At 34.8% G+C, this 24,922-nt stretch overlaps 1 protein-coding gene across 2 annotated transcripts in view; it reads left to right on the forward strand.

Moving 5' to 3' along the window:
- The window catches only part of NCAM2 (neural cell adhesion molecule 2), a 514,403-nt gene that overhangs the window by 306,673 nt on the left and 182,808 nt on the right, over positions 1-24,922 (forward strand). For both annotated transcript variants that reach the window (XM_059164507.1, XM_059164509.1), the window contains exon 6: positions 23,352-23,469. In XM_059164507.1, the coding sequence (XP_059020490.1) occupies positions 23,352-23,469 (118 nt within the window). The remainder of the gene's footprint in view (positions 1-23,351; positions 23,470-24,922) is intronic.

Here is a 24,922-nt window from a genome sequence, read left to right on the forward strand (position 1 = left end):
ACCTTATTATATTATTACATATTTGATAAATTGGCTTCTCTATAAATTCCTGAACTCTTTTTACTAGATTATTATATTATACACCCATCCACATGTACATATTATTGTATGATATCCAAAATCTTGGATACATTTCTTTAAAGGAGAATTTAAAATAATTTCTCTTTTTAACCCCTGCTCATTCTCCATCAGGTTCCTGGCCCTTAGATAAGTAGAATGCTCTCTAAAACTACTCAGAAAATGTCCATATAAATGACAGATCTGGAAATAACTTTTAAATTTAAAGTATAGTCAATAGAGAGTTATTTTTATAAAATGCTCTTTTAAAGTATAATGATTCATTATTTTTCAAATCTTTTGTAAATTTGTGGAGAGCGATCCACTAATTGCCAATTCAAACTTGGGATAATGGAGGCAGGAACAATTGAGAATGGATGAAAAACACCTAGCAGTATAATTTTAAAGCAATTGTGTCTTTAGTCTTCCTTTGAACATTAAAATCAACAGTAAATGACAATGGCCAGAGATATTTGTGCAAGTACTTGTCAGACTAGAGAGTGTACTTTGTTAATGCAGTGGCCTTCAGGCAGTGATTTTTGTATTCCTACCCATTTTCTAGCCATTTCTTAAAATTAAGAAAACTGGAAAAAGTACTTTCCTGTTTTAAAAATGAAATGTCAGAATTTTCCTCTTTAAATTTTATGCAGTGTTATAGAACATAAAGGATATATAGAAATATAAAAGACTGTGAATTAGCCTCTTGTGTATCAATAATACGATTGAAATAACCATTCAGAGCAATAGTTTAAGTCTGTTTAATTACTGTAAATTATGAAGGAATTCTTAATTTATAGCAATAATATATAATATATAATTCACCAAAGAGACAGTAGATAAACACTTCTCAAAACCAGAATATTTTCTGATATTATTAAATATTTTTACCCCTAATGATCCCATTAAGTATCAAAGATTAGAAGTCTGAGACTATAAGGGAGAATTTATTTTCTTTTTATTTTTATCCAACGGTATTTTAGAAATTTCCATAATAAAGAAGATGTGATGGATTATGCTAGCAGAGAGTCCTGTTCCCCTGTCTCATTTCTTGAGTTGGGCCAAGAAAGAATGCAGAGACAAACTCTTAAGCAAGCAAGCATCAAAGTGAAAGTACTCTTAAGGGTGGGGAGCAGGCAGGTTGTCAAGGTTGTCTTTTCTTTTTATGTTTACAAAGTTCTGAGTCATTGCTAAGGTGGTCTCTGACTGAGGTTGCTTTCAATCATCTAACAAACTCCTCCTACCTGTCAGGAGGGGGAGTTTTTGGCTCCCTAGGGTCTTTGCCAGAATTCTTATGCAACCTTCCCCGGCAGGGAGGGGAGTGAAAACCACAATGTAAATGTATTATAATGAAGTTATAGGGTTACTATAGGACAGGAGTTATAGGGAAGAATGTATGCTAATCAACTGGGGTCTTTTCCTGCTGTTTGGAACTTGTTTCCTGTTGGGTCCATGGTCAAAGGAATGAGACTGATACAAAGCGAAGGTTAAGCAAAGCTTTATTTCGAGCCAAGCATTGAGAATTAAACTGACCATCTCTTGCAAAGAGGAGACCTCTCTCTGCCTTACAGACTAGCTTTTAAGGGCAAAGGCCATGTGGTTGGGCCTGGCCACCTCACAGGTGGCCAATGAAATTGTAACACACAGAGAAAACTGCACAGTCCTGCTAGGTCACACATAAGTGACCAGTTGAATTATAATTTACCCTATAGTAGATATTTGAACTAGCCTATCACCTTGGTCAGAATTGGTGCCCAAAAGGCAGGGCCCACATGCCTTGGTAGCTAGGGAGACAGTATATGCCCCCACTGATTGGATACCTCCACCTGGCCTGACCCACCCTTGTATTTGGGCTTTGTTACCTGGGACTGGTTTCCTGGGCTTGCTTTTAAGTAAGTCCCCTGGGCTGGGGGGGGGGGGAGCGGGGGGGGGGTCAGTTTAAGTTTTACTGCATAAACAGCAAAATGACTGTTTAATCCAAGATGGAATTGCTCTGGCTAAATAGGCCCTTACAGTTCCCACCCATTTTTATCATTTCCAAAGCACCTATTCCCTGCTCATATCCAGCTAAAGTGCATACTCCATTAGATAGATAGATGAGAGATGATAGATAGATAATAGACAGATGGATCACCTACAAATATCTAAGAACATTTTTCTTTGTCTTTCCTCTCAAACAATTAGTGTGAACAGTTAATATAGTTTCTTCCTTTTCTTCAATCTAATTTTCTTTTCCTCAGAATTTTCTAAGTACACTTAAAGGACATAATATTGTATTTGCAAGGATATAGAGAAGCATACATTTATTTTACAACCTATTCCTTTCCATCTCTGATTATAAGAGAAGGCAGAATTATCTCACTGTCTGAATCAGATCCTGGCTCTGAACTCAACCATCCTCCTGATGGCAGTGTCCTGGGTAGGTGGAGATTGGTCTTTGTAATTTTTCTCTAACACTTGGTTAATAATTGCAGAAGTGAACACTCCCATTTGTGAAAGCCAGAATGAAAATTTCAAGAAATCTATACAGGATACAAGATACTGCAATGATGAAAATATTTTACATTTGATGGAATAAATCAGTAAAGTAAAAGACACCATCAACATACTATCTGGCGTTATGCAGATGAATCACATTAAGGACAATTAGTGTCTAGATTTCATTCATGACATTCATGAGTTCTGTTCTTCAAACTGGGTTGCACCAAGGGGTGACCGAGGAAACAGTGTCTCTATTTAATTCATATTTAATTCAAATTGCAAGTTACTTATGACCAGTATCTCTTGCTTTCACTTTTTTTTTTTTTTTCTTCACATCCAGTGGTTTTCAATAAAAGTGTAGGTGGCCAGAACATGTGTCTTTTTAACAGAGGAAACAGTTAAGAAACAGAAAGAGTTCCATTTAAGTTAAATATGAATTAAGTAAACACCCAGTTACAAGTAAAACTAGTTCCCTGTACCGAACACATTTTGAAACACAGTATGGTCTGCCCCTTTATGAAGGTACACTTAGTTTTACTAGGATAAATGAGTGTGCAATCTCTGTGTCAAATGAGTCTTCTGTAACAACAACAACAACACACACACACACACACACACACACACACACACACACCTTAGCTTGATTTCTATTTCCCCTGTAAGACTTAGTTCAAGTATCAATTCTAGCAAGCTTTTCCCAATTTTAGCTGCCTTGTTATCTGACTTCTTCACCATGAGATCTCATACCATTAGAAAATTTTATCTCTGTAAAATTTGAAAGGACTCACCAAATTCCATACAATATGCTCAGAGGAAGGTCTTATTTTAAAGGAAAGAGGAATGTGCAGCAACAGTATAAGAATGCAGGGAAACATCAAGGAGGCCTCCAGGACACAGTCCCCCTGGGGGAGTTTCTCCAGGGCTCTGTTTGCACACAAAGATGCTCTTTGCCTTGAACCACCACTATCTGAGTGAGGAATCTCTAAGAAGCTCTTAGCTCTCAGTGGGGGTCCTTAAGTAATTAAAGCAAGTTTTACCAATTGGTTAGTCCAGGTACCAACTGTTTGTGCATAAATGTTTGGGGATCCCTAGGGGAGTTTCTGGTTCATCATAAATTCCAAAGCCTTTATCTTTGTCCAAAGTCAAAAAAACAGACATCCAAGCATCCCCAAAGGTATTTTAGAACTTTTGGTGCAGAGCTATTAACCAACTCCATCGCTACAGCCTCTCTCTCAGTGTACGTTTCACACTGATTTGAAATGATCTATTTGTGTGTGAAATTTTTTCAGACTAGACCATTAAGGCTTCAAGAACAAAGGTAATATTTTATAGCATCAAGAAATACCTTAGAGTTTTGGATATAGAAAGCAGTTAACTTTTAGAATAATGTCTTCAGTTTTTAATTATTTTATACTAAAGTAACATTATCCCAATCACTAAAGATATTTTAATTCAATAATTATCATGGCTTACCTTTTTTTCTCTTTAAAGCATAATCCAAAATAATCCAAATTATTCTAGTATTACCTTGAGGACATTATACTACCCATTATACAACCAATCTACTAATCCAATTTCAGTTACCTTGCATGTATTTTAACAGTCTTATTGAGATATATATATGTGTGTGTGTGTGTATATATATATATATATATATATATATATATATGTATATATATAGAGTTCTATATAATACATAATAAAATGTATTTAAAATGTCATATATATATACATATACATATGTGTGTGTGTATATATATATATATATATATATATATGAATGCCAAGTATATAATATGAACCAATCACCACAATCAAGATAATAAATTTAAGTGGATATACCTATTACCCGCAAAAGTTCCAAGAATTTATGTAAAAGTAATCTTGCGGGGACACTGAGTAGCTCAGTTGGTTAAGTATCTGACTCTTAATTTTGGCTCAGGTCTTCATCTCTTGATGAAGAGATGAAGACCTGAGATCAAGCCCCTCACCAGACTCTCCGCTGGGCATGGAGCCTGCTTAAGATTCTCTCTCCCTTACTCTCTACCCCCCTGCCCAGCTCCCCCCGTCTCTTTCTTTAAAAATAAAATAAAATAAAAGTAAAATAAAAATAAAAAATAAAAGTAGTCATCCAGTATATACTCTTCTAAGTGACTTCTTTCAATCAGCAAAATTATTTGTAGATTCACCTATGTTGTTTCTTGCAAATAATACTTAATTTCTTTGCATTGCTTAGTAACATTCAATTTTAGGAATATTTCATGATTTGCTTATCTATTCACGCAAATGACTATTTGGGATCTTCCAAGTTTCTGGCTTACAAATAAAACTGCTATAAAACATTTGTATATATGAGACTTCGCATGGGTATATTCTTTTGTTTCTCTTGGGCTAATACCTACAAGAGGTATGACTAGATCATGTGCTATGTATATTTTTAAACTTCTTTTAAAACATCCACCAGGGGCACCTGGGTGGCTCAGTGGGTTAAAGCCTCTGCCTTCAGTTCTGGTCACGATCCCAGAGTCCCACATCCGACTCTTTGCTCGGCAGGGAGCCTGCTTCCTCCTCTCTCTCTGCTTGCCTCTCCGCCTACTTGTGATCTCTCTCTCTCTGTCTGTCAAATAAATAAATAAAATCTTAAAAAAAAAAAATAAAAAACATCCACCAAATCATTTTCCAAAGTGGTTGGGCTATTTTATATTCCCCAAAGCAGTGTATTGGCCTTTCAGTTGCTCCACATTCTTAGCAAAATTTCCTATGATCAGACCTTTTAGGATTAGACATTTATTGTTTAGTAGTTTGACATTTGAAGATTTAGTTTGCATTCCTCTAAGGACTAAGGAAAGTCAAGCATCTTTTCATATGCTTGTTTACCTTGTATCAGTTTTCTTTTAAAATCTTTAATCAGCTTGCTTTACTGGATTATTTTCTTCTTATGGAGATTTCAATTGCACTGACCCTAATCTTTCAGGGGAAATATTCACTATTTCAGTGTCAAGTATATGGTTAGCTGTTGGCTTTTCAGAGATGCTCTTTATCAGGTTGAAAAGCGACCTTTTCCTAGATTGGTAAGAAATTTCATCAATAATGATTTCTGGGTTCTTCCAAAGAGTTCTTTTCTGAATCTGAGATAATAACATAGTTTGCATTTTTTAAATTGATTAATTTGGTGAAATACATTTTTTGATTCTAGAATGTTAACTAACTTTCTATTTCCATGTGACCATGATGTGCTATTCTTTTATATAACATAGGATTTAATTTCCAAAACCTTTGTTAAGAATTTTTGCATCTGTGTTCTTAGGAGATATTATTCTACAGTTTTGTTCCTTTCCTTTTTTTCCCTTCCCTTTCCTTCTTTTTTTTTTTTTTCCCAGTTTTTTTCTCTTGTTATGCCTTTCTCTCATTTTAGTACCAGAATATGATTGGCCTCATTGAATGAATTGGAAAGAACTTTCTTCACATTGTGAAAGTTTGTGCTAGGTTTAATTTTCTTTATTAAATATTTAACAAAATTCATCATTGAACCCATCTGGCTCTCGAGTTACATAGTGGGAAGATTTTACACTGCTATTTCAGTCTTAATAGATAAAGGTTAGCCACTTCGAGTTATCTATTTTTTCTTAATTGAAATTTGGTGGTTTATACCTTTCAAAGAATTTGTCCATGTCATCTAAGTCGCTGAGTTTATTGGAATAAAACGGTTCACAGTATCCTCTATTATCCTGCTGATATCTTTAGAGTCTGTAGCCATCTTGACTTTACAGGTCCAGTATTGGCAACTTGTATTCGTTCTCTATCTTCTCCTCTTTATCTTTCTGTCTCTGTCTTTTGTTCTCTCACTTTTTCCCTTTGTCCCTTTTCCTTTGTGACTAGTATTTTACTAATTCTATTGGTTTCTTAAACTGATTCAGTTTAGTTTTCCATTTGTTTTCCTTTTTTCTATTTTATCAATTTCCAATCTGATCTTTATTTCTTCTTGCTTATTTTGAGTTTAATTTGATCTTCTTCTCTATTTTCTTTAAGTAAAATCTGAAGACACTAATTTGAAATCTGTCTTCTCTTCTAATGTGTATATTGAATGCTTGAAAATGTCCTATTTATACTGTTTCAACTCTATTACACAACTTTTAGTATGTTTTTTATATTTGCCACTCAATTAAAAATGCTTTGCAATTTCCTTTCTGATTTCTTATTTGTCCTATGGGTTAATTTAGAATTGTGTTATTTTGTTTTCAAATATATGGGGATTTTCCAAATATTGTTCCATCATAGTTTCTAGTTTGGTTCTAATGTAGTTAAAGAAACCACTTTCTATGATTTAGATCTTTTCAAATGTATTTCCTGTGCAGTAGGAAAGAATGTGTGATCTGCTGGTTTGATTAGAGTTTTAATAATAAGGAGTCAAGTTAGGGTCAATTGATAGTGTTGAACAAGTCTTCTTTATCCTTCTTCTTGTCTGCTTGCTCTATTAATTATTGGGAAAGGGCTGTTTAATTGCTAATATAATTATATATTTAACTATTTCTCCTTGCAGTTCTATTAGTTTCTGCTTCATGTGATTTGAATCTCTATTATTATACGCATAAAAGTTTGGAGTTATGTCCTCTTGATGAATTGACATCTTGATCATTAGGACATTAAGCAGTATATAGTCAGTTTAGTGGGTTTTTTTTTCTTTTTTTTAATTCTCAGTCCTGACAGTCCTTGGCTTTGTATCAGAGAGTTTGCATAATTTATATTAAATGTCTTATTGATTTAGTTGCTATTTGCTTTCTATATATCTTATCTGTTCTTTGTTCATTTTTTCTATTTATGATTCCTTTAGATTTTTGGAGTATTTTGTATCAATCAATTAATTTTCTATCTTGGTTCCTTAACTATAAATCATTGTTATGTTATCTGAGTAGTTGATTTTCACAATCCTTCGTCAAGCGATGTTCTATTATTCACACATTGAATAACAGTATTCCCTTTCAGCTTTTGTATAATTGTCATCATGTGTTTTACATCTATATAAATTATAAATCCTATATTAGTTTTCCATCTGTGGTAACAAATTACCACAAATTTGCTGCTTGAACAACACAGATTTATTACTTCATAGTTTCTGTAGATCAGAAATCCAAGCAGGCTCAGGGTATCACAGGTCCACAATCAAGGTATTTGTGGGATTGTGCGCCTTGCTATCTATTCTGAGGAAGAATCTCTTCTAGTAATCAGTTTATTGAAAGAATTTGTCCTCTTTTTGTTGTAGAACTGAGGTTCTATCCTTGCTAGATATCACCCAGAGGAGCCTGTCCTGGGCTTTGAGGGACATCTCTGGTACTTAAATGTGGCCTTCTTCCTGTAGTGCCGACAATGGTATAGTCAATCCTTCTCATACGTGGGGTATTCTGGCTTTCCCTTCTGCTGCATCTCCTTCTCTCTTCTGTTTTGTATTTAAACTAGAGAGAGTTCTCTGTTTTTAAGGGTCCATGCAATTGATCTCACCTGGATTATCTAGGATACATTAGGATACTTTTCTCATTTTAATGTTTATAATCTTAATTATTATCTGCAAATTTCCTTTGCAATTTAACATATTTATAAATGGCTGAGTTGATGGCATTGATGGAATTGATGGCCACTTCTCTTTCTCTCTCTTGCTCTCTATCTCTCTCTATATATATATTTGTTTAAATTGTCAGTGAGCTTTTAAGGAGACTTTAATAAGAAAATCAAAACTTTCATATGTGAACACATTGTTACCATTTCTAGATTTCTTCATTATTTTGTGTATATCCATATTTCCTCTGGTATCACTTCCCAAATGCCTGAATGAGTTCCTTTAGCATTTCTCACAGGGCAGGTCTGCTAGTGATGATTCACTTCATTTACTGTATACCTGAGAAAATTCTTCATTTTGCCTTCATATTTGAAATAAAATTGTTGAATACAGAATTCTAAATTGAAAGTTTTTTCGTGAGGGTTTTTTGTTTGTTTATTTTTCCTTGTGGTACCTTAAAAATGCTCAGCCATTATCTTTGGCCAGAATTACTTCAAATGAAAAGTCTACTCTTATCTTTATTTTGTGCTACCATACCTTATGTGTCCCACCCACCCAGTTCTCCTAGATTCTTGAAGATTTTTTCTCTTTTTCACTTGTTTAAGGCAATTTGGATATGATATATCTTGGTGTGGTTTTCTTTATTATTCTTGTACTTAGATTTTTTTTTTTTACACATTTGGATTATAATCCTTATCAAATTTGGAAATCTTTCAGCCAATAGGTCTTCACATACCACTTTCTGCCCCACACTCCTTTGGAACTCCAAGTTCACATAGACTAGGCCACTTGAACTTATCCCATATCTCTTAGGTGTACATTTCCTTTTAGTCTTTTTTTCTCCCCTCAATGTATTACTTTTTGGATAGTTTTGTTACTTCTTTCAAGTTATCTTTTCTTCTGCAATGTTTACTACTAATCCAGTATTGTGTATTGTGCTTTTAGATACTGTAGTTTGAAGATGTATAAATTTGATTTTTAAAATATCTTCTATGTCTGTAACATGATCAGTCTTTGCTCTAGATTCTTGAACATATGGAATGCAGTTATAGTAACTGTAATATTCTTGTCTGCCAATTCTATCGTCTGTGCCATTTCTGGGTCACTTATGGTTGAATGTATTTTTTTTTCCTCATCATGTCTCATATTTCCTGCTTCTTTTCATGGTGAATACTTTTAAATTAGATGCCAGAATTTGTGGATTTTACTCCTTTACTGTGCTGAATATTTTTGTATTTATTTTAGGTCTTTTTCAAGAATCCAGATGAATTACTTGGATACAGTTTCATCCTTTCAGTTCACACTTTTAAGTTTCGTTAAAAGTATGCGGGGTGGGGGGGGAGGGACAAAATAGTCCAGAGCTAATGTTGCCTCACTCTTGAGGTAAAATGTTTCTAAATTCCTTATTTGACATATTTTACAAGGTTTTTCGTTTTGCTTTTAGTTTTTTGTTAATTCTGGCTCATGGGAATAAAAACTATTTGTTTCCCTGTTTGAGCTTTGCAAATGGTTTCTCCTGAATCTTTTAGGAAGTTCTTTCCCTGGCCTCAGTTGTTTCCTTTCATGGGAGTACAAGCAGCAGTACTCATCTGGAAGACCCCAGGAAACTCACTGCAGGTCACAGAAGTCTTCACTGTGTACCTATCTCCTGTCTGGAACTCGGTCCTATGTGCTTTGCTTCCCCTGACTGCCTTTTCTGCCTCAATTCAGGGAGACTTCTAGACTCCAGCTGGACCCCTCCTCACTCTACTGCAGCCTAGAAACTCTCTCTAGACAATTGACTGGGGTAGTAGTAGGACACACTCATTTCCTTTTATTTTTCAGAGATCACTGTTGACTGCTTTATTGACTGATTCAGAATGTCTTGAAAACTGTTGTTTTGTACAGTATGTTTGATTTCTTGGTTCTTTCTTTTACTCAGTAGGATAAATCGGGTGCCTCTTTTTACATCTTGGCTGGAAGCTGACATTTTGCTGTACAATATTTCAACATAGTAAATGAAATTCTTCAGAGACTGATAAGGATTGGAATAATGTTAGCAATATGTTTTATTTAAGGTGATGTTGCTCACTCATACCCTAAATCCTGACCTCCAAATACCACAGTCTCCTGTTCTGTACTGAATTCAAAATCATTTTGTATCTACCTATCTGTGTCTAAATTTCACTTTTGCCTATATTGCCCACACATTTTGTTTTGAAGTTAATTGGGATTTCTTAATTAATTAATTTAATTATACTCCAGTGTGGACACTGGACTGTTGATAGCAGGGTATCACAAAGATGCTCTGAAAGAGCCAAAGCCATGGACTGAAACATGGCCAATATTCTAGGCCAGCAGGTCCATGTCTCATAAACATGGAAGACTATAGAAGCTGTGAAATCTACAGTTCACTATAGATAAAAACAAGCAACAAGAAGTAAACGGATTTTCAGAATTCATTGGGCAGATCAGAGTAATGAGTTAAAGAAAGGAGTAAGTTTAAAAAATAAGGTAGAAACAAGCTCATCTTAAACATGAGTCAAGACTCCCACAGAGTGGGAAATTTCTGAGACTTTCCTGCTTCTGAACAATGAGAAACTGACTTCTCCAGGAGTCATGGACTGTTTTAGTATGTCACCTTATTGAATCTGGTGGACAATCGTTATACATCTAATTATAAAGTAAATAATGCCATTATTTATATTATATAATGACAGTATTTTAATACAATTATAAATTTTTAAAACCTCACCATGTAATTTTTTTAAGTTTGCATGTTTAATTTATATTAACATAGAGTAAAATTCAGTTTTTTAAAAAATTTTCACTGATTAGTTTGATGAATTTTAATGTATGCATAGAGTCATGTAACCACCACCATCACAATCAGTAAACAGACTTATTCCACCATCCTCAAACACTTTTGTTTTTCCTTTTGAAGTTACATCTTCCTATAACCTCTAAGCCTCACACAACCACTACTTCTTTCCTTCACTATAATTTTGTCTTTTCAAGAATGTCATATAAATGGAATCATCTAAAATCCAATGTTATCTAGGGTAAATGCCTAGGAGTTGGGTTGCAGGGACATGAGGTTAAGTGTGTGTTTTTAATTTCATGAGAAACTGCCAAATCATTTTCCACAATGACTGTATAATTTTGAATAATTTCTAATAATGTATAGGAAGTCATGTTGCTTCTCATTCTTACCACTGCTTGATCTTGCCAGTTTTTAAATTTTTGTTTGTTTGTTTGTTTTTTGTTTTTAAAGCTACACATCAAAATAGGTGGATAGCGAAATCTCTGTAGTTTTAGTGTGCATTTCTGCAATGTGTTACCATGGCCAGTGATAGTGCACACCTTTTCATGTGCTTGTTTCTCATTCCTGTATCCCTATGTCCTCTTCAGCGAAATGTCTCTTTGCAGTGTCTGGATTGGATTTTTCTTTTTATTGGATTATTTTTTTTTTATTGGATTGGATTGGATTATTGGATTTTTTTTTTAAATTTTTTTTTTCCATTACAGTGTTAGGGCTCCTTACAGATTCTCTAAGTGCAGTTTTGCTTTCCAAACAGCCTCTTTAAAGATGTCTGTTCACTTCTTTTCACTTCTTTTTCTTATTGTTGAATTTAGATTTTCTTTATATGTTTCAGATACAGTTCTTTGCTCAGAGATGTGATTTGCAAGCACTCTCCCCCATGCTGTGGCTTATCTTTCACCCTCTTAACAGTGTAATTCAGAAAGCAAAGCCTTTTGACTTTACTTTTAAAAAAGTACTAATCTTTTGCTTTTATGGACCATTCTTTTGGTGTCATTTCTAAGAACTCTTCACTTAGCCCCAAGTCACAAAGATTTTTCTCCCAAATTTTCATGTATAAGTTTGATACTTGCACATTTTCAGTTTAGGTCTTTGATTCATTTGGGGCTCAAGTTTTGTATGAGGGATGAATTCTGTCCTCAGTTTCATGTATTTGCATATGGATATCTAGTTACTTAAAAGTAATTGCTAAAACACTATTATTTCTCCATTGAAATGCCTTTGCATTTTGTAAACTAAAATTTTAAAACTTTGGCCGTATAGTAGGAGTCTATTTCCATCTCTCTCTCCTGTTCCACTGATCTATGTGCCTATCCCTGCGCCATATTCCCCAGCTGCATAGCTTTATCCAGGCCTTAAAATCAGAAAGTATGATTTCTATAACTTTGTTCTTCTTTAACAAGAACCTTTTGTAAATTCTAGTTTCTTTGCCTTCCACTAAACTTTAAAATCATTCTGTCTACAAAATTATATACTCCTGGGATTTTTAAATATTTTTTTCCTAGGATTTTAACTAGAGTTGTGTAGTCTTGATAACAATTTTGTAATGTCTGACATTTTTTTCAATGTTGAGTCTACAAATATGTGAACGGGGTTTGTCTCTTCATTTATTAAGGGTTTTATTTTTTCATTTCTTTTTTTTTTTTTAAAGATTTTATTTATTTATTTGACACACAGAGAGAGATCACAAATAGGCAGGGAAGCAGGCAGAGAGAGAGGGAAGCAGGCTCCCTGCTGAGCAGAGAGCCCGATGTGGGACTCGATCCCAGGACCCTGAGATTATGACCTGAGCTGAAGGCAGAGGCTTTAACCCACTGAGCCACCCAGGCACCTTTTTTTTTTTTTCATTTCTTTAATTTGTTTGTAATTTTTAGTGTTCAGATGCCATACATGAATTTTATTTGATTAATACCTAAGTGTTATATTTTGGATCTATTGTATATGGTTTTATATTTTTAATATAACATTAAATATAATATAAATATTTATAAATATAAATATGTATTAATATATATTTAATTGTTCATTGCAAATATGTATTCAGGAATATGATTTGTTCTGTGTTTTTCTCATATCTTGTGACTGTTAGGTGCATTTATTAGCTCTAGCAATGTTTATAGATATTTGGATGTGCAGTGAAGACATCAATGCATCTGCAAATTGGAAGAAGATCATTTTTTCCTTTCCAGTTGCTTGGTTTTTATTCTCATTTGTTACTTAGTAATGGGTTGGCCTTCAGAATGATGTTAAATAGGACTGTTGAGTGGGGACTTCCTTACTTACTCCCAAGCTTGGAAATAAAGTATTCATTCTTTTACCTGAACATCACATGGATTTGATTTGTTTTCCGTGTGTTCTGTTTTCCATTCTTCTATTTCTTCTTCCCTGCCTTCTTTTGGATTTTGTGAACATTATTTAGCATTCTATTTTATTTATTGTGTTTTTGGCTATATCTATTCTATTTTTTTTCTCACTGCTATTGCGATTACAATGTACCTATTAATTTGGGAACCAGTATTTTACTGTCTCAGTTGAAATGTAGAAACCATAGCACCATCTAGGTCCTTACATCCCTTTTTTCTTTGTCTTAGTTGTCTTTTGCTTTATATCTACATTAATTGAAAACCCCTGTACTCAACACTAAAGTTCTATTTCAGTCATAAAACATACTTTTACTAAGATATTTTCCATTTCTCTTGCTCTTTCTTTATCCGTGAAGTTTCTTCTGATAAAATTTCTCTTTTGACTGAAGAGTTCCCTTTTTCAGTTCTTTCAGGATCAAGTCTTCTGGCAGAAGTTTTATTAATTATGAATGATAATGTTTTCATTTTACCCTCATTTCTGAAGGATATTTTTGCTGTACATAGAAATTTATTTTGACATATCTCTCTTTATGGCACTTTAAAAATATTGTTTCACCTCTTTTTGGCCTCTAGGGTTTCTGATAAGAAACCTACAGTTATTTGAATTATTATTTTCCTTTAACTGATACATTTTTTTTTGTATTTGTGTGTTTTTAGCTTTAAGCAATTTGATGATGATGTTGATATTTTTATTTTCCCAAACAATCTGAATTTTCCGAAATTCAGGCCACATATTGTGACCAGACTTCTGTAGATTGTGGATTAAAAATTAGTTACATTTTCAATACCTTTGCAGTAGTTTCAGATCTGTATACCTGTACCAGTGTCCATTTCACTGTCTGTGTGGTGGTTCAGCTCTCAGTTCAATTCTCAAAGTCTTGGTACTGTTTAAGATCAGATCTACAAATTCACAGCTCAGGGCTGAGCCCAAAATTTCATGAATAACTTGATACAGTTGCTTTCCTAAGTTCTTTCTACCCTGTGATTCCTCCCATACTTCCTGTTCTGCAAGTCTCCAATTTACTACAGTCCCTTAGACTAAAAGCTGAGGCTTTGAAAAATAAAAATAAAAAATAAAAACTGGGGTTTTATCTGTTCCTCACTGTCACAGATGTATGCTTATTGAGGGCCCACTAGCTGGAGAAAAGACAAGGAGGGAAGCAGTGGGATTACTTTGCCCTCTTGGGACCACTGCTCTCCTGACTGATGAGGAAGAACATCTTCTCTCAGAGATTCAGGCACGTGTAGGCTCCCACTGCTGTGCCAGGGGATCTCTTCTCTCTGAGACTGAACTAACTAGAGGGCTTCTCTGGATCTCTGTCAGGCCATGTTCATTATTTTTAGAGTTCCTAGCTGCCTTCATTCCAACCAAGGTGTTCTGAAGAAAAAAAAATGTATTTTTTTCCACAGGTTTTCTTTTTTTTTGTTTTCCACAGGTTTTCTTATACTATTTCAAATTCTGGTATTTTTCTAGTAATAATTTGCCTGCTACTATTTACATTTCAGAATCCTCAAAGAGATTATCCATGTATCCTGTCCTAGTGTTAGGGAAGAATTAAGTGACGCAGACAGGATGCTTGGGGTTACTTTGATTAAACCAAAACTGGAAATCTGCAATATTATTTTTAAGCTTGTTGACATGTATATGATAAGGATTTTTTGTTCTTTTTTTAAACTCAAAATGAATATCTTTTCAATAATGGTATAACTGAAATGATTTACAGCAGCTCACTTGACTGATACTCAATGTGTCATCCTAGTGTGCCTCTGAATGTTTAGCTCAGACTCTAGGACAGCTCAGCCTACTTACTAACTTTTGATAGGAGTGTATTTAAGACCATATGTATCTACTTTAGTAAGTGGGACAACTTTAAAGGACTTTGTAGGGGATAAAAGAAAAGAGGCTGCAACTCTTCTTTCTTTCTGTCAGTCTATCACAGATGAAAATTATATTGGTCTAATAAAATTTGTTCTTTAAAAAAATATGTAATAGTAACTTCCCAAATTTATGAGCTATTTGATGATTTGATGATTTGTTCTGATATCTATACAGAAATCATAGTAAACCGAGCAGTTTTTAGTACCAGGGTAACCTTTTCCTCCCAATATTTTTGTTATCATCAGCATTACCTTCATTCCTGATATATAAATGAGCCAAAGAAGAACCCCCTTCTCCTATATTAGTCCTCATGTTGTTTTCTTCTTCCTAGCATGGAAAGATGGAATCCTTCCACTATTAACTCAAAACCTCATTAGAACCAAATTCAAATTTTTGTACATCTCTTGTTCTAAATATAGCCAAAATATGCATATCTTAACCGTTTAGAATCCACCTACTTTGCACAGCTTGCAGAAGCGCACCCACCTTCTACTACCTGTAGAGGAGACAAACTCTGGGGCAGCCCAAGAGACTGCCGCCCTCTGGAGTTCTCCTGCTGTGCTACTGAGCGAAGTCACCTAGACACAGAAGCCTCTTTCCCAAATCCACCTCTCCCAGGAGTTTCTTTGCCCCCTGATTGTGCCCCTTACTATACCTACTGTCTCTGGAAGGTGTCCTGCTAGGAAGAATTCACCCTCTTATGCAACCTGTCCAAGCACCACCCAAATAAATCCTATTGTCTAGGGCATGCCACCATGATCAGTCCTGCAGTCCTCCAGCTAATCACATTTCCCAACAGATTCACTTCTCCAGAATTTCTCAAACATGATCCTCCTGGAGCACCTGGGAGGCTCCGTCAGTGCCTTCAGCTCAGGCCATGATCTCCGGGTCCTGGGATGGTGCCCCATGCCTCCACTGCCCTTGGACTCCCTGCTCAGCAGGGGGTCTGCTTCTCTCTCTCTTTGTCTCTCTCTCTCTGCCCCTCCCTTCTGCTCCTTCTCTCTCAAATAAATAAAAAAATAAATTAAAAAAGTGGTCATTACTAACTCTCTAAGAATGTGTTAAGATTAATTTTAAACATGCACTATGGCTTTGATTTTAAATTACTTTTCTTGGCAGTTTTATAAGACTTATTTTTAAAGGCTAATTTGAATTAACAAGTTGTATTCTACCTCATTTTGTACCTCAGGTGACATCAAAAGTTTTTGCCTTAGAACTCCTCTTATTTGTAAAATTATTGGGGGTTCCTCAAGGCTTTGTTTATGTGGGTTATGCCTATTTATGTATATCATAAATATTTCATATTAGGCATTGAAATGTGAAGTTTTTAAATATTTGATTAATTTATTTAAATTTTAAAATATTACTTTAGGGGCACTTGGGTGGCTCAGTCAGTTAAGTGGCTACCCTCGGCTCAGGTCATGATCCCAAAGTCCTGGGATCGAGCCCCACATTGGGTTCTCTGCTTAGCAGAGAGCCTGCTTTTCCCTCTCCCTCTGCCTGCTGCTCTGCCTACTTGTACTCTCTATCTCTGTGTCAAATAAATAAAACGTTTAAAAAGTTTCATGAAATGTTACCTTATTAATTGTTAAAAATATTAAGTATGCTAATCCAAGTAACATGTTAAAGAAAATAATGACATTTTGAAAAATATAGTAAAACTGACTACTTTTTACATTAAAAAGTACTGTTGCAATCCAGTTGACAATGTCATATTTGTTTTAGGTGTATACCTTAGCGATTTGATAATTCTGTAAAGTACTCCGTGTTCACCAAGATAAGTGTAGGTCACCATCTCTCACCATAATTACATAATTATTACATAATTACAGTATTAGACTACTTTCCCTGCTCTACTTTTTATCTCTGTGACTTATTTATTTTATAACGAGAAGTTTGTACCTCTTAATTCCCTTTATCTATTTTACCCAGCTCCCTACCCATGTTCCCTCTGGCAATCACTAGTTTATTCTCTGTATTTTAAGAGGGTAAGTTTTGTTTGTTTACTTCCTTGTTTGTTTATTTAATATATTTTACATATGAGTGAAATTATATGTCCTGTGTCTTCTTAGTCTGACTTACTTCATTTAACATAATACATAATATCCATAGTTGAATGGATCTATCCATTCAACTATTGATGGACACTTCGGTAGTTTCCGTATCTTGGCTATTGTAAATAATGCTGCAATAAACAAAGGTATGCATATATATATTTTTTGAATTGGTGTTTTCATTTTCTTTGAGTAAATACTCAGTAGTGAAATTACGGGATTATATAGTATTTCTATTTTTGATTTTTTGAGTTAACTCCATACTGTTTTCCATTGTGGATGCACCAATACTTTCTGACCAACAGTAGTGGACGGTTTCCTTTTCTCTATATTTTCACCAACACTTGTTATTTTTGTCTTTTTGACACTAGCCATTTTGACTGGTGTGAGGTGATACATTGTGATTTTGTTGTACATTATGGTTTTGATTTCCCCACTGATTAGTGATGTTCAGCATCTTTTCATGTATCTGTTGGCCAACTGTATGTCTTCTTTAGAAAAATGTCAACCCCAGTCCTCTGTCCATTTTTGAATCAGATCGTTTGGATTTTTGGTGTTGAATTGTGTTAACTTCTTTATATATTTTGGATATTAACCTCTTATTGGATATATCATTTATAAATATATGAATCTGTCTCCTCAGGCAAGAAAAAAAAAAGCAAAAATAATTACTGGGACTATGCAAAAAAAAAAGCTTAAAAAAAATTTTTTTTTTTTAAATTTGACACAGAGAGAGAGATCACAAGTAGGAAGAGAGGCAGACAGAGAGAGGGGGTGAGCAAGCTCCCTGCTGAGTAGAGCCCCACATTGGGGCTTGATCTTAGAACCCTGAGACCATGACCTGAGCTGAAAGTAGAGGGTTAACCCTCTGAGCCATCCAGGTGCCCCAATAAAAAGCTTTTTTGCACAACATAGGAAACCATCAACAAAACAGAAAAAGCAACCTTTTGTTTTATTTTTTACATTTTTGTAAGTTTCTCTAGTGTGTATTGTAACAGAAGACAGGGAGATTCTCATATCTGTTGCTGCATTCAGTTTTCTGTGATATATTTTTGAACCTGAGAAAAAAACTCTTTTAAACAAGGAGATGATTGAGCTTTTCCTTCATTACCATAGTCCAGTAATTGGGATTGTGAAAATTGTGAGAATTTTGTTGCAGGAGAAATCCATATTCACACAGATAGGTGGCTGGTAAAGAGAAGGCATCGTAAAACTCCCTGAATGGATTCTGAGGACTTCTGAGCTTCTTGAAACATACTTGGAATACTATAAAATATTGTTAATCACAGAGTGTACTCTGAAGAGCATAAAAAGGGCCATGCTTAATCATGAAAGTATCCTTCAACATGTTTAAGACGTTCAGAATTTTTTTCTTTATTTTGCCCTGAGTTATTTTCTATATGAACTTTAGTCTTTTATTTAGTTATCACCTCTTACTATGGAAACAAGGAGAAAATCAAGGTAGTGCTTTCCATGCTTCCAACTGTGATTTTTCACTTGGGTGTTCTTTAATAAGGGTTCTTATGCTTATGGACATTCAGCTATGAATTAACTAGGAAATTACCAGAATCATTTACTTCAACTTTTATTGTTTTATTTTCTTATTTTTTCATTATATTTTTATATATATATATATATATATATATATATATATATTTTTTTTTTTTTTTTTTTTTCCTGGTTAGAAAAGTAATCCATAGTTGGGGTCAAAAAGTGTAATGACCACTGAAGGCAATTTGATTTGGTCCTCTTCAGTCAAAATTATATATACATTTACTCTTTGAGATATCAATTTTACTTCTAGATAATTAACTAGAGCATTGATTACAGTAGATAAAGATTATAATAGATAAATATTTGGATATTCTCAGGTGACATAATACATGCTCAATAGAAGACTATTACAGAGAAGACTGTAATTTGAACAGGAGTGAAGAATTTCTCTGTGTAGTAACATGAATATATCCCTTGCATATATTTTTAGTTTGAGAAAAGAAGCATGGTACAGAAAAGGATCTATTTTGTAAGAGAAGGAGGAAATATAAAAAACTGTGTGTTATTATTTGCATAAAATTACAAGCAATTAATTAAGAGGTTAAGGAGGAAAGGGGTATGGTACTGTCAAGAGGGGAAGGTCAAGAATTTTTTTTTTTTTTAAAAGATTTTATTTATTTATTTGACAGAGGGAGATCACAAGTAGGCAGAGAGGCAGGCAGAGAGAGAGAGGAGGAAGCAGGCTCCCCACTGAGCAGAGAGCCCGATGCGGGACTCGATCCCAGGACCCTGAGATCATGACCTGAGCCGAAGGCAGTGGCTTAACCCACTGAGCCACCCAGGCGCCCGAAGGTCAAGAATTTTAATCAAAATGTATTTCACTTTGTCTCGATAACTTTGACTATTCTAAGTACACAGTAAGAGGAATAATAAGAGTATTTTGTCTTTCCGTAACTGGATTATTTTACTTGGTATAACATCCTCAAGGTTCATCCATGTGTAGTGTATGTCAGAATTAACTTTCTTTTTAAAGCTGAATAGTATTCCATTTTGTGGACGTACCACAGTTTGCTTATGCTTTCATGCATTGATGGACATTTAGGTTGCTTTCACTTGTAAAATATTGTGCATAATGCTGCTGTGAACATGAACATTGCTGTACAAATGAGACCTTGATAGCAATTAGCCTTCCATGTCTTCTCCTGGAAGCTCAAATCTCCAGTAGACTGCAGAGATACAAGACAGTTACATTAGACAGATTCTGCAATTGCTGCCAAGATGGTTCTTACTATTCTACCATCTTTTTCAAATCCATCTTTATACTAATTTCTTTTTTTGTTTTTTTAAGATTTTATTTATTTTACAGACAGAGATCACAAGTAGGCAGAGAGGCAGGCAGAGAGAGAGAGGGGAGGAAGCAGGCTCCCTGCAGAGCAGAGAGCCCGACATGGGGCTCAACCCCAGGACCCTGGGATGGTGACCTGAGCTGAAGGCAGAGGCTTTAACCCACTGAGCTACCCAGGTGCCCCTATACTAATTTCTAAGTGTCACACAGCCTTAAGAGTAAAAACAAGAAAAAGTAAGTAAGAAAGGACTGTGAATCTTAGTTTTAGTAGTCTTCTGCCAAATAGAGGATATACATGGGAATTTATTTGGTGACATATATTTTGCCCAGATCTGATTAATCAATGAGTTATGCAAGAATAGCTTTCTTGGGGTGCCTGGGTGGCTCAGTGGGTTAAAGCCTCTGCCTTCAGCTCAGGTCATGATCTCAGGGTCCTGGGATCGAGCCCTGCATCTGGCTCTGTGCTTAGCAGGGAGCCTGCTTCGTCCTCTCTGTCTCTGGCTGCCTCTCTGCCTACTTGTGATCTCTGTCTGTCAAATAAAAAACCAAAATCTTAAAAAAAAAAAAAAAAAAAAAAAGAATAGCTTTCTTGACAGTGGTGGTGATTGGAGGTGGGAGGTTGTTATCCTTATCTAGAATAAATCTGAGGGGTTATTGGTGGTGGTCAGTTTGAACCACATGCATATTCCATAGTTAATGCTATGTTTGTTCTTCATCTTCTGAGAAATATTTAAGTGGTAGTGTGTGGAGGAAGAGGGCAAGACACAAAAGACATGTGGGACTGCTGGATGTCACTGTTGATGAAAGGGAATTAAGCTGTCAAAGTAGTGGGATCTTAGGTGCCTGAGCAGCCAGGGAGGAAAATTATAACATGAATTTGGGCCAAAAGCTCCATTTAAGTCAGAGTTCTGGAGCTACTTGCCTCTACATTCTCATGTTTCTTAAAACCAAAGAATGAGAACTGAACTTTACCAGAAAATATTGGCTACTTAGTATATATAGAATATAAGTCATTGTAAGGCTCAGTTGGTTAAGCAGCTGCCTTTGGCTCAGGTCATGATCCCGGCATCCTGGGATTGAGTCCCACATCGGGCTCCTTGCTCAGTGGGGAGCCTGCTTCTCCCTCTGCCTCTGCCTGCCATTCTGTCTGCCTGTGCTCGCTCTCTCCACCCCCCCCCATAAATAAATAAAATCTTTTAAAAAAAAAATTAAAACTAGAATTTCAGATATAGTCAAATAAAAAAAGGATTAAGAAGTTAAATTCCTAGATATGGGTCTTATGAGATAGCATGGCATTTGGATGAAATATAATTGTAATCTCTTTTAAAATTATTTAATCCAGGGGCTTGGGTGGCTTAGTTGGTTAAGGACTGCCTTCTCCTCAGGTCATGATCCAGGGTCCTGGGATTAAGCCCCATGTCGAGTTCCCTGCTCCATGGGGATCCTGCTTCTTTCTCTTCTTCTGCCTGCCACTCCCCTCTCTCTGTCTCTCTGTCAAATAAATAAATAAAATCTTTTTAAAAAATTATTTACTCCAACTCAATAGCAAATTCAGAACCAATGAAGTAGTACACATAAAAATGCTCTATAGTTTGATCAGTGGCTTACAAATTCCCTGAATACCCTGGCTTCAGAACTAGTGAACACCTCTGCAGGTTTGGAATGCTATTATTCTTCAGAATAGTTCCGGAATTACTCTTCAAAGTACCCTATAAATATGCAATGGTAATATTGTTCGCAAATCCACACTCTAAGTAAGAACGCACATTTCATGAGCTGAGTCACTGTATCATAAAATGTAAACATTAAGATTTGTCAGTTCTTACAAACCATCCAGCATATGCAGTTTATACTACAGAACAGAAAATCATGATAAAGAATAAATAATGTGTTTCAGTAGTAAAAATAGTAGAACAAGCGCTGGAGCATGTGATTCCCCATTTTGAAATGTTAAATGTTTCCATTTACACAAATTTACCCAAATGGAGAATTTTTTTAAAAGAGTTCATTTACATTGTAATTATCTAATGGGTTAAAATATTTATTGTTGTAATAATAAAATAGTCATGTGCTATTGCAACTACATTTATTATAACAAAATGAAAGGCATTACATTTTGATTAAAGTGTTCTTTTCTATAATTACAAAAGAAGTAAAACAAGGTACAGAAAGTCAAATTTTAGTGTACTTAAAATGCAGAGTTAATGTCTCAAAAACAGTCCATCCTACTGTAATACTTGTAATTACTATGTTACTTTAGAGACAACATGTCAGATCATGTCCCTTGTATCTAAATTCATAAAGGCAGAAACTTGATTCATTGTGCTTAATTGGTAAGATACATATCAGTTCCTATCGCCACCATCAATGACAATAATACAACATCAATGCTGACCTGAATATTATTGTGGAGATATTTAATTAATGTCACACTTCTCAATGCCTGTCTGGTCATGTTAATTAGGATATATAAAAAACAATTCTGTTAATATAATTAATTTTAGGAATATCATTTTGTCAGATTCAATTGAAAATCATTAAAGTGTGCATTAAAATAAAAATTTATGCTGTGCTTTGATATTTAGCATCTATTATGGATACTATTGATTTATTTATTGCAAACAGTACATTTCAGTAACAGTTTCAATATGTCCAAATGTGCAGCATATATGGTTTTTGCAATGTAATTAGTTAGAAATTGGGGAAGCTTAATTTTAAAATTGAATTGTTCGTGAAAATCTATTTCATACTCTCTATGGCTTGAGCAGTTTCTCTTCATAAAATGTTCTATAGTTGTGTGAAGAAATTAAGTGCAGTTAATCAGAAAGAACATTATCATTTGACATCTAATTTGAAAGCCCTGTCTTGAAGCAGTGAATGATTGCTTATAGAATTACATATACCGATGAAGACCCAAATAGGAAATCCATCTATGCTCCAAGTATATCTCAGTGTTGCTGTCAGTCAGGGTGGTATTGTCTGTTTTCTTGTGAGAAATATTTCATAAAAGTATGCATATAAATTTGTTAAAATGTCTAGTTTCTCGTTTATTCTAAATTGATGGGTTAAAAACAGTACAATAACACAGGTGTGTATTATTTAATTATTGTACCTTGGAATGCAGGTCAATGGTCTTTAAGTCATTTTACTGTGCAACCAAGTCCATCTTGTTGATAGAAGTAATGTAAGTACAGAAGTAAGTGATCAAGCTCTAAAGCTTAGCATTTTAACAATGACAACAACAACAACTAAGTAGTTCTAAGGAAGTCTCGATGGTGTTGATGAAATGTTTTTCATCTCTATTTAATCTATGTTTATGTCTTTTTTCAGTGCCGCCAGCAATCACAATGCCTCAGAAATCCTTTAATGCCACAGCAGAGAGAGGAGAGGAGATGACATTCTCTTGCAGGGCCTCTGGCTCCCCTGAGCCCTCCATCTCCTGGTACAGGTAGGTGTTACACATATACATCCTTTTGGCTTGTATTCAGAATCAGTGTCATGGAAAAAGATTTCTAATTTTATTTTATCAAGAATAAAAGCATTCTTTAGAATTTTATTAAAAGGTTGTGGTGGTTTTGTTTTCAGTTAATTTGGTTAGATTAAATTGCTAAAGAGATTAACAGAGTGAATTAACCCAAGTCAAAGACCCGCATGTGTCCGGCCAAAGTGGGCCCAGAAGCCCAATGACTAATTCAACCACGTTAATGTTACTTCTAGAGAGTATCTAGAAATAGGAATGCTAGTATTAATAGCATCACCACTGTGTGTATATAAAAATCATATTTTATTAAAATGTAATTGTATGTTTTATTTATGTACCATATTATTTATCATATTTTATTTATGTACCATATTATTAATTATACAGTTAAATTTCCATAAATGTAGTGTCATTTTTAAAATTTTACTTCATCAAAAGAATAAACTCTCTATTCTAAATCTGTTCCTTGATAGTTTACTTTTATATATTTCTACAGAATTTTTAAATGTTACTTGATTTCTATTAACATCAAACAGATATCAACATATTTCATTCTTTTTTAAAATTTTTCATTAGTTTTTTATTAATTGACTTATATTATTAAATATTTTGTCTCTAATTATTTAATACTAATTTGATTCTGTCCATGGTTTTTATTATGTTCAGTTAGCCACTGTATAGCTTTTGATGTAGTGTTCAGTGGTTCGTTAGTTAAGTATAACACCCAGTGCTCATCACAGCACGTGCTGTCCTTAATACCCATCATCCTGTTACCCTCTCCCCCCACTACCTCCCACTCTGAAACCCCCAGATTATTTCTTGGGGTCCATAGTCTCTCATGGCTAATTTCCCTCTCTGATTTCTCCCCCTTTGGGTTTCCCTCCCTTCCCCTATGGTCCTCCATGCTATTGCTTATGTTTCACATATGAGTGAAACCATATGTTGTCTTTCTCTGCTTGACTTACTTCACTTAGCATAATCCCCTCCAGTTCCATCCATGTTGATGCAAATGGTGGGTATTCATGGTTTCTGATGGCTGAATAATATTCTGTTGTGTTTATATACCACATCTTCTTTATCCATTCATCTGTTGAAGGGCATCTCAGCTCCTTCCACAGTTTGGCTATTGTGAACATTGCTGCTAAGAACATTGCTGCTAAGAACATTCTTTTCACTATATCTGTATCTTTGGGATAAATGCCCAGTAATGCAATTGCCAGGTCATAGGGTAGCTCTATTCTTAACATCTTGAGGAAACTCCATACTGGAGTATGGAGCTTCATTCCCACCAACAGTGTAAGAGGGTTCCCCTTTCTCCACATCCTCGCCAACATTTGTTGTTTCCTGTTTTGTTAGTTTTTCCTGTTCTAACTGTTTAAGGTAGTATCTTATTGTGGTTTTTTGATTTGTATTTCCCTGA

This window comes from Mustela lutreola, chromosome 2, assembly GCF_030435805.1.
Source record: "Mustela lutreola isolate mMusLut2 chromosome 2, mMusLut2.pri, whole genome shotgun sequence".
NCBI classification, from domain to species: domain Eukaryota; kingdom Metazoa; phylum Chordata; class Mammalia; order Carnivora; family Mustelidae; genus Mustela; species Mustela lutreola.